Raw genomic sequence first — 11,349 nt, 5'->3', positions numbered from 1 at the left:
GAGTGTGGTAGGCAGACTTCTAAGATGGTCTCCTGTAGTCTTCATCTCATGTTATTCATGCCTTGAATGTGAAACTGATGTAGCGAATTGTTTCTAATAAATAGGGTACAGCAGAAGTGACAGATATTTTTTGTGATTAGGTTTTCAAAGACTGTGACTTCTGTCTTACTAGCAGACTCTATTGCCTTCTTAACTTTCACATCTTGATGAAGCAAGCTGCCATATTGGAGAGTCCCATGTGGCAACTTGTGGCATGTATCAATCATTTGTTCATTTTTATTGCCTAGTATTCCTGCTGGTTACATGCTTTACAGCAAACATCTACAGGAGAAATGGAGCCATCAGGCCAAGAGCTCCTGAAAATTGAATCCTTCTAAAAACGATGTAAACTTAGAAATATAACTTTCCCTAGTCAAACCTTCACATAAGACCCTGACCACTTCTGATGGGTGGATTGTAGCTTTTTGAGAGATGATGATTCAGAGAATTTAGCTAAGCCATGCCCAGATTCCCAGCCCACAGAAACTTTAAGATAATCAATATGTGAGATAATCAAGATGTCTTTCCTGGACTAATATTTACATGGGTGCATACATTTGTGAACACATTGAGTTAAAAATATTTCTGAGGGACACTGGTCCAAAGGTGGCAAGTTAAAACAATAGTCATCCTAAAAGACCTTCTCTGAGTGGCCTGTGTCTTAAACCATTTTCACAAAAGCAGTTTTTGTTTCCTTTTAATGCCCACTTCATAAGCACAGTTGAAGAAATCATCTTTTATAGATTCGGTAGCCCTATGATTGGGGCTTGGGGGAGCCTACACGTAGGCTCTAGGTAAGACTGTCCAAGAAGAATGACTTATATGGATAATACTCTACCAAAAAAGAAAATTATTCCTGGAGTATTGCTCTGAAGAGACAAGAAAAGCTTCTCCCAGGACTCAGAACCAGAGTCAGGGCACATAGAATATTACTGCCTTATACCATATATAATCTTTTCATCAAAAGACAAAGACTTCCGTAAAAACTTCCATACACGTTTTTCAGAAGTTGAAGAACATTTGGGTAATTTCTCTAAGGGAAATGTACTCCTCCTTCATTCATCAAATGGGTGCTACACATTAGCTTAGATCACAGAAGTTTATTTTCTCACAGTTATAAAGGATGGAAGTGCAAGATCATGTGCCATTATCGTTGAGTTCTGGTGAGAGACTTCTTACTTGTAGGAAGCCACCCTCATGCATTGTCTTCAACTGGCCTTTCCTTGGTTCATGTGGGGACAGAGAGAGAGAGAGATAGTGAGAGACAGACAGAGAGAGAGAGCGAGAGCGAGAGCGAGAGAGCGATCTTTCTCTTCTTATAAAGGCACCGACCCAACTGGGTTAGTACCCCACCCTTATGACTTCACTTAACCATTATCACTTCCTAAAAACCCTATCTGCAAATACAGTCACATTGGGGATTAGATCTTCAATCTAGGAATTTTAATGGGACACAATTCAGTCTATACTACACAGCTCAAGTGTATCAGGCTCTGTGTTGGGCATGGAGGGGGAACAAATGTACTTTCAGCAGAGTGAGGGTGTACAGAATTTATAGCAGCTGTATTATAACTGTTGATTTTGCCATTTGACTCTCAGCTGGCAATCTATTTCCCTTACTCTGGCTTTAGAATCTTAATATCCTTTCATTTTTATTAATGAACAAAAGAAAGGAAAGAATCAGTACTCTATCTAGAAGGACTGAGTTAGGGAATAATTTTAATACTTGAGGCCAACTGCATTCGTTATCTCTGCCCAAACCATCTTGAATTGCCTCAAGGGAATTCTGTAATCCAGAATCTCAGATTGGGAGGTTTTTGCTTGTCTTTTTTAGTGATGCTGGGGAAAATCAGAAAAGAGAGTCAAAAAAGATCCAGCTGGAGTTTCTACCCACTTTGCACATTTCTTTCAACCCTTTCAACTAGCTGACATCACCCCGATCAGCTAGCTAACACTGGGAGCTAATATTGCTCCCTGATACATCTTACATGGCTTCTCCTTGGACAGGTTTTTTTACTTCTCATTTACTATTCCCAGCTGAATCCATTCCTCAGTGATATGTTTTCACACTTCTTAGATCTTTTCCTCCATAGTGCAGAAAATCACACAATGGTTCTAGTTTTGTTGACAGTAATCTACCAAAGAACATGTTCACCTGACCTTGACTCTGACCTAGTCATCTTTGTCATTGACTTGGAATTTCATGTCTATTTGTACGTGTGACTTCCGAATATCATATGACATATGCATGACAGCACAAACAGGCATGACTTGTTTTATTGCACTTTACTGTACTTCATAGATATGGCATTTTTTAAAAAACATGTTAAAGGTTTGTGGCAAGCCTGTGTGAAGAAAGTCTATTGGCACCAATTATCCAACAATATCTGCTTACTTCATGTCTCTGTATCACAATTTGGAAATTCTTACAATATTTCATATTTTTTCATTATTATTATTATTATTATTGTATTTGTTATGGTGATCTGTGATCCTAATGTGACTATTGTCATTGTTTTGAGGTTTCATGAACCACACACATATGACAGCAAACTTAATGGATAAATGGTATGTATTTCGACCAATCCACTGTTTGATTGTTCCCCATCTCCTTCCCTCTCCTTAGGCCTTCCTGTTCCCCAAGACATGGCAATATTGATATTAAGTCAGTTAATAATCCTACGATGGCCTATCCATATTCAATTGCAAGACTCAGATGTCTCTCACTTTAAATCAAAAGCAAGAAGAGAAAGACAGATACCATATGTTTTCACTCATATGTGGATCTTGAGAAACTTAACAGAAGTAATTATGTCCGGTGAGGGAAGAATGTAGAAAGCCAAGAGAGGACTCCCTGGATGGTTGATATTGGGGACTGAAGCTCTGTCCCCACAAGATGGCAGGAAGGGGTCAGGTGCTGGTCTCCCAGCCAGACTTGGGACTCCAAAGAAAGAACAATGTCCTGTACAGCCCAAAGTTGCACACACTGTAGGACTACAGAGGAGATATTTACAGCTCCCTATGTCTGCTCATTAAGCAGCTTTTACTCTAACCTGTAAGCACATGATCTCCCTATGGGGCAATGATCCAGACACAATGGGAAATTTTCCTGCTGGTTCTCTCTCTGATCCTAGGACACTGTGTTCTAATCCAGGTGAATTCAGTTTTGATTCCTTCTTCTCCATTAATCTCCTACTTTCCGGAGGTCCACACCTCCCAGCACCTCATCACAACCCTGACTTCAAGTTTTCCCAAAAATCTAATACTGAGGAACTCATCTGATTAGTTCCCTTAAGTTTTCAAAACATTGATTTATGGTGGGGACACAATCCCTGATGTCTCTAGAAAATTACTATTTCCTTCTTCAGCAGAGGGGAGAAATTTGATCCTGTGGTATAAAACCTTGGGTACTGGGCACCTGGGTGGCCAGTCGGTTGAGCATACGACTTTGGCTTGGGTCATGATCTCACAGCTTTTGAGTTCAAGCCCCATGTCAGGCTCTGTGGTGACAGCTCAGAGCCTGGAGCCTGCTTGGGATTCTGTGTCTCCCTCTCTCTCTCTGCCCCTCCCCTGTTCATGCTCTGTCTCTCTATCCTTCAAAAATAAACATAAAACAAAAAAAAAAACCCTTGGGTACTATACTCCTTAGCTTCATGATAGTTTAGCCAAAACAATTAGGAATTTAATAGTTAGATCACAAGTTAAGAACTGTTGTTTACTCCCTCATGATGAAGTGTATTTTAATTGTAAGAGATACATTTAGATTTTCTGCAGCATAGGCTAGCTTAGCACACTAAAGCGATTCTATGATTTAATTTTCACAAAAGTATTATCAATGAAGTCATGCTTTCATCAGCTCTATTCTCTATTGTCTAAATGGGTCTCAGAGGAATTTAATGTTCTGCTCAAAGGCATAAACCAAGCAGGGATGTAGTCTTAATTGGAATTATCTCGGGATGCTTCCAGTTCTGAAACTCTGGGAAGCGGTTCCCAACCAGAGTTGCTCTTGGGATATTTGGCCATGTCTGAAGGGATTCTGCTGAGTACCTTCCTTCACAGGACAGCACCCAACAACAATAATTATCTATGTCTAAAGGCCAACTGTGAGAAAGTGAGAAAACCTGTTCCCCACTGAGGCTTTTCCAACCTCAGTGTGCACGCAATTCACCAGGGACTGTAGTTGAAATGCAAATTCTTATTCCTCAGGTCTCCAGGGGCCCCAGCAACTCTGCTTCTCTAACAAGCTCCTTGGTGGTGTTGATGCTGTGGGTCCTGGATGTGGAGCACAGACTGAGAGCAAAGCTGTGGTCCTTTGTTGGAGAAAATTTAAATTTAAATTTAACGTTGTTAAGATGGCAATACTACCCCAAATATCTACAAATTCAATGACAATATGAAAATAACAAAAAAGGGGTTTTTTTGGGAAAAGTTTTTAAAAAGCCATCCTAAAATTAAATTTTAAATTAAAAATTTCCAAGCACAGAATGCCATCCCATTTATTGATGTCCTCTTTAATTTCTTTCAGCAACATTTTATGGTTTTTATTTATGTCTTTTGACTGTAACACCTTAACCAGTTATTCACCCCAGTAAATAAATCCCCTTAAACACTGCCACTGGTGCACCATACTTGATTGAGAGATGTACTTGAAAAGAAAATGTAGTGCCTAGTAATACAAAGGACACTTTAAAGTTTGCTTTATCATATTCGACGTCATCTTTGACTCCAAAGCTATATTAAGTCATTCTATTTATTTGAATTCCTGTTTCCGTAGACTCCACTAATAGACATGTATTTGATAATCAGTTTTGCCAGTGACTAATGTAAGCACCGGGGACATAGAACCTGAGAAGAGAACAGAATCCTAATTAGGGGAATAAAACCAATGGCCTGTTATAAAATATGCTAATATGTTAACAGGAAGAGCAGTTAAGTTAGTGATTTACAAACGAATGACAGACATAAAGTGAAAAACTGTGGTCTCAGAATAGAATAGAATAGAATAGAATAGAATACAAATGACCTATTGCCAGATTGAATTTTTTTCCATCAGAGCGGTAACAAATGACTACTTTTTTAGGAAAACTACAGACATTGCATGGGGTGATTTTTGTCATTGGAGGAGAAATTATTCATAAGAAATCCAAGCAGTTCCAAGAGATAAATAGGAATTGCTAATTTTTTCATAAAACAGATTGGGAATCAACTTAGAAATAACAGAAGAAAATAAAGGGAAGATGGTTGGATATCAGAGAGAGGTAAAAAAAAATTAATAAAATGAGTAACTACATTGTACTGTACTGAAAAAATAAAAATTACAGGGAGTTAATGAAAGCAAATTCTATGTCCACAATTTGCTTTAAAAAGGTCACACCTTCTGACTCAAAGTCTTTGAGGACTGAAATCATGGGAAATTCTTCAACCGCAGGACAATTGGACCTTTTCTAACTGCCATTGCAGAGAATCTCCTCAGAGCCCCCTTTATGTCTTTGTTCCTCAGGCTGTAGATGAAGGGGTTCAGCATGGGTGTGACCACTGTGTACATCACCGAGGCTGTGGCACTTGAGTGGGAGCTCTGGGTGGCAGCAGAGCTGAGGTACACACCTAGGCTCGTACAAAAAAATAAGGAGACAACTAAAAGGTGAGATGCACAGGTGGAAAACGCTTTATACTTGCCCTGAGCTGAGGAGATCCCACGTATGGAGGAAACTATCTTGGAGTAAGAGTAAAGGATCCCAACGAGGGGACCACCAGCCAGCAGCACAGCTGCAAGATACATCACCACGTTATTAAGAAAGGTGTCAGAACAGGCGAGTTGGATCAACTGATTGAGTTCACATAAAAAGTGGGGGATTTCTACTTCTGTACAGAAGGACAGCCGCAACACCATTGAAGTTTGCAACAAGGAATGCAGGACACTCGTGATCCAGGACACCAGGACCAGCAGCCCACAGAGCCGGGGGTTCATGATGACCGTGTATTGCAGGGGGTGACAGATGGCCACAAACCTGTCATAGGCCATCACAGCCAGGAGATAGATGTCCAACACTGAAAAGATTAAGAAAAAGTTCATCTGGGTGATGCAGTCCTCATAGGTTATGATTTTGCTCTGGGTCTGGATGTTCCAGAGCATCTTCGGGACGGTGGTGGACGTGAAGCAGATGTCTACAAAGGACAGGTTGGCCAGGAAGAAGTACATGGGGGTGTGGAGGTGGGAGTCAGAGCTGACAACCAGGATGATGAGCAGGTTCCCAAACACAGTGATCAGGTACATGGAGAGGAAAAGCCCAAATATGAGGGACTGAAGTTCTGGTCCCTCTGAAAATCCCAGAAGCAGAAATTCTAATAGTCGTGTATCATTTCCTGGTTCCATGAGGTTGAACTGGCCCCCGGAAAAAGATATCATCAATTTTCACCTGAAGACATTACTCCCATAGTTGAAAGGGTTCAATTTATATTGTGCAGTCAAGAAATTAAATTCAGTATCTTGTGTATTGACTGCCCCCTTGAAGGGATTCCTTCTCATTTCATCTTTTTTTTTTTTTTTTTTTTAATTTTTTTTTTCAACGTTTTTTATTTATTTTTGGGACAGAGAGAGACAGAGCATGAACGGGGGAGGGGCAGAGAGAGAGGGAGACACAGAATCGGAAACAGGCTCCAGGCTCCGGGCCATCAGCCCAGAGCCTGACGCGGGGCTCGAACTCACGGACCGCGAGATCGTGACCTGGCTGAAGTCGGACGTTTAACCGACTGCGCCACCCAGGCGCCCCTCATTTCATCTTTGATTAGGCATTTCAGTCCCTTTCTCTGCATTCCCCAACAGATGTCTTGCATTTTACTGTTTTACCAAGAATATCTTTCATGCATTCGAAGAATATGTACTGAATGTCAAACATGTTCCAGGTGTTGTCTAGACAATGAGCACAGGAAACTGAAAACCAACAGCCACTATGATGCAGTGATGGAGACTGAATAGAAACAAATCAAAATATTAATAGGACATCAGAGGGTGTCAAGTGCTGTGAAGAGAACAAGAGTAGGTGTGAAGGAGAGCGTGGATACAAGTGTTATTTTGTAATTGGTGTTCTGTGAAGACCAGTAAACAGGTGACATTTGAAAGGCGACCTCAGGGAAAGGAAGGCAGGAGCCACAAGCATGTCTGGGGAAGTGTGTGCTGGCCGAGGGAATGGTCTCTGCAAAGACTCTGAGGATGATACTATGAGCTGTTCAATCCAAAATAGGTAGCATGTGTGGGAAGGGGAAGGAAAAGGAGAGAGATCAGATGTGGTATCAGGCAATTTCAAGGAAATAGGTGTCCTCACTGCTGGTTAAGCTTCAAGAGAAAGGAGTCACTCGCCCACGGTATACACTGCTTGTATTTTAGAATCCACTTGCAAAGGTGTCCTGTAAATTGACATAGAGCCCTCCTGAATGCCACGTGTTGGTTTAGTTCTGGCCTCTGTATTACAAGAATCACCTTAGAATATATTAGACCATGTCTAATATACCCCCCGCTCTGAGGATGGATCTCACTCCACGAGGCACTCACACACGCACACACACACGCGCACGCACACACACACACGCGCACGCACACGCACACACACACACACACACACACACACACAGACACCCACACACACCAAATCATTGCTCCCTGGGCTGTGCTCTTAGCCTGACTTCTGACCCCCAGCCCCAATGATTAAAGTCGGAGTGGCTATAACTCAAGCTGGCCAGATCCATTATAATTCCCCCAAACAATGTAGAATTGTACCTGAATTCTAATGCTCATGTTTCCCATGGACAAATAAAATTGACAAGTCAGACTGGCATGCTCATATTCCATCCTGTATTTAATGAAACACAAACAATCTGCTCAAAATCTCACACACACACACACACACACACAGAGAGAGAGAGAGAGAGAGAGAGAGAGAGAGAGAGAGAGAGGCAAGAGAGGGAAATGGAATAGAAGTGGCACAAAAGATCTAATGGTTCAGGTAGTCGCTGAAACCTAAGTGTCCATGAAGAAGAAAGCGCATCCCTGGTTCTGACAGCATTCCAAGTCTTGTTACCTCCCTGATGCCCAGCAAAAATAATAAGGAGGAAACTTAAATTCAGTCAGAAGACAAAATTAGTGGGAACTTCAGGGCGTTGCTCACCTTACAGAGTGAATGTTTCAAGAGAAACCTGTGCCAAGGAATAAATCAACACTTCAGCACAGGAAATATGCAAAGCACAGCAAAAGTTGGGCAGGTTATAATGAATCAGTAGAGGACTTTTTTTTTTCTGTGCCTGTTTCAATTGGATATCCTGTGATCTTAGAGAAGGTGGACAAGTCCCTTTCACTTTTCAGATGTGGCATCTTTTCTTCGTTTTTCCTGGGCTTTGCGTTGTGATTTCTTTTTTGACAATAGCAGTGGGCACACTCTGGTCCTGTTTCTGGTCTTTGCACAACACTGTAAGGTCTGTTCAGAACTTTCTCTACAAAATTCTGCACGTACTACGACAACCATTCTGGCTCTAAATCACTGTCTTCATAGGATTTCTGCCTGAGGCTCTTATACCACACACTTATTTCATTCTACTGTGATTCCACCATAGAAGGCAAGTACCAAAGGAAGAGGGCCCTCTCTGACCTTGTTCGCTGCAGTTTTTCAGAATGACATGGTCAGGCAAGCAAATGACCATAGAGATCTCAGCGTTGTGGGCTAGGCTGGTGGCCATGTGGTGACCTCAGGCAAATGCACCTGACTTTGAGTCTCTCTGACCCTTTCCTGCCAGACCTGCCAGGCTCCTGGACTCACCTGTTTGGGAACTGAGGGAGAGGTCTCTGTGTGGAAGTCTGAATTTCTTTCTGGATGGTTACTGATGGTGACTAAGCTCTGTCCCCACACAGGATTGCAGGAAGGAGGCTAGCATGAGTCTCCTAGCCAAGCTACAGACTCTGGAAGCAACAGCCAGGTCCCATCAGCCCAAGGTGGCACAGGCAGAGGGACAGCACACAGGAGATATTTATAGTCTCCTTTGTCTGTTCTTGAGGCACATTTCCCTCCTGCTTCTCCAACACAGAGCACATGATTTCCCCGGGGGACACTGGTCTGGACACAAAGAAATGTTTTCCTAGAGATTCTGTGTTCCCAATAGATCATATTATAACCACGTGAAGCCAGTGTTGATTAATCCTTCCTCATAAACTCCACTGTAGGAGATAATAATACGTACAGAAATAGTTAGCTGATCATATATTGGTTCAAGAGAAAAGAGCACCATAGTCACACATGACATCATGGACGAGCCTTAGAAACACAAGGTAGAGACTCACGGCTGACTATAGACCCACGAGGAGACAAGCACAGCTCAGAACAAACTCCCAACATACAATATCATTTGGTAATAAGGACATTAGATTAAACTGTTTTCTTTTAGGATGGCTTGTTATGCAGCAATAGCTAACTGATCCAGTCATCAGAGTGAACAGAAATAAGGACAATTATCACAATCTGCTACTGATTGTTCTTGGCATTTATTCTTCTATTTGAAGAATACATTCATGGTAACTGTTTTATTTTGGTTTAGTTCAGACAACTGCATATAAAAACTCTCCTTGAGGGGTGCCTGAGTGGCTCAGTCTTATGAGTGTCTGACTCTTGATTTTTGGCTCAGGTCATGTTCTCATGGTCCTGGATTGAGCCCTGCATCATGCTCCTTGAACGTGGAGCTGTGCACTGTTTATTCAGTTCCTCTGTGCAATTTTAAATCAGATTTTTTTGGTTACTGAGTTGTATGGACCACAGCCTTGAGGCTTAAAGAGTGGCCATGGACCGGGACCTGTGGCATCAACAACTGGGAGCTAGATCCAAATACAGAATTGCTGGGCCCACATGAGCCCTGCCCAATCAGAATCTGCATTTGGGTAAGATAACCAAATAATTCTCATATATACTGAATTTGGAGAAGTGCTGGTCTAGTGTAGTGTTGCTCAACCTTCACATTGTTGACATTTGTAGTAGATAATTCTTTGTGATGAACGTGTCCTGGGAACAGTAGATGCTGTGCATCATTCCTGGCGTGAACTGTCTAGGGGGAGTAATTGCACCTGCCCAGTTCTGACAACCAAACATTTCACTAGATCCTTCCAAGTGTTCCCAAGAGGCAAAATCTCTAGATGAGAATGATTAGGTTAGAGCAAGAGGCCTGTAAACACGTTGAAGGAGTTCCAATCAAAGCCCATCCCTTACTCAGTTCACAACATTGGGCAGACCACTCAACCATTCTGAGCCCCATTCTGCAAATGTGGAATGAGACTCATAAGAGTACTGACCTTGGCAAATGGACTTGTATAAAAAATTAAAGTCAACTGGTAGAAGGTGTTATAAATATCAAGGCAATGTGCATGAGTTCCAAATATATATTTTTTTAGTTAAAGATTTTTTTATTGTGCTAATAATACATGTCACATATGATTTGCCATTTTAACCACTTAGTTATTCACTCTCTATATTTTTCTTATTTTATTTCATTTTTAATTCCAGTATAGTTAATGTACAGTGTTATAATAGATTCAGGTGTACAATACAGTGATTCAACAATTCCATACATCACCCAGTGCTCATCATGACAAGTGCCCTCCTCAATCCCTGTCACCTATTTCACCCCCATCTTAACCATTTCTAAGTGCACAGCTCAGCGGCATTAAATACACTCCTATTGTTGGGCAGCCATCGCCACAGTCCATCTCCAGAATCCCTTTCCTCTTATGAAACTGAAGTTCTATACTTAAATATATACCTTTTAGTTACCAAAATATATTATAAATTAAATTGACTCGATGACAATTCAATGTTCAATTTCAAAGCATTGAACACTTAACTGTTTTGGCAAAAGTGTTGCGAGAGCCAAGGACTGTAGTACTCGTGGTTTTATGTCAAAGGGACACAGTTCTTCACATTGTTGAAGGCGGGAATACTAATCCTCTGGGGGTATCAGTGCTGTGTCCCATCACGAATCAATATTTGGGAGACCCAAGGAACCTAGTAGGAAAACTCTTCATTCTTGGATTTGGAGAAAACTTGAACTCAGGGTTGGGCTAAGGATGCCAGGAGGTGCTAGGGAGACAGGTGAGTTCAGGGAAGAGTAATAACCAGATTCACCTGACTTGTAACCTGGTCTCTTGGGAACAGGGAAGCTACAGGAAAAAATTTTATCTGTGTAGAGCAATGTCCCATAGGGGATGGTGTGCTCAGGGGTGGGAGCGACAAGGGGGAAATATGCCTAAGGAACAGATAAGGAGCTGTAAATATCTCTTCC

At 41.6% G+C, this 11,349-nt stretch overlaps 1 protein-coding gene across 1 annotated transcript; it reads right to left on the bottom strand.

The window, feature by feature from the left end:
* Positions 1–5,443: 5,443 nt before the first annotated feature.
* Positions 5,444–6,412, bottom strand: LOC131510503 (olfactory receptor-like protein OLF4). Its single transcript, XM_058727691.1, has one exon. It carries the CDS (start codon positions 6,410–6,412, stop codon positions 5,444–5,446), a length of 969 nt encoding a protein of 322 aa, XP_058583674.1.
* Between the last annotated feature and the right edge of the window lie 4,937 nt (positions 6,413–11,349).

Source organism: Neofelis nebulosa, chromosome 4, assembly GCF_028018385.1.
Source record: "Neofelis nebulosa isolate mNeoNeb1 chromosome 4, mNeoNeb1.pri, whole genome shotgun sequence".
In the NCBI taxonomy this organism is placed as follows: domain Eukaryota; kingdom Metazoa; phylum Chordata; class Mammalia; order Carnivora; family Felidae; genus Neofelis; species Neofelis nebulosa.
Note: the sequence above shows the minus strand (reverse complement) of the source record. Positions and strands in the feature narration are given on the sequence as shown.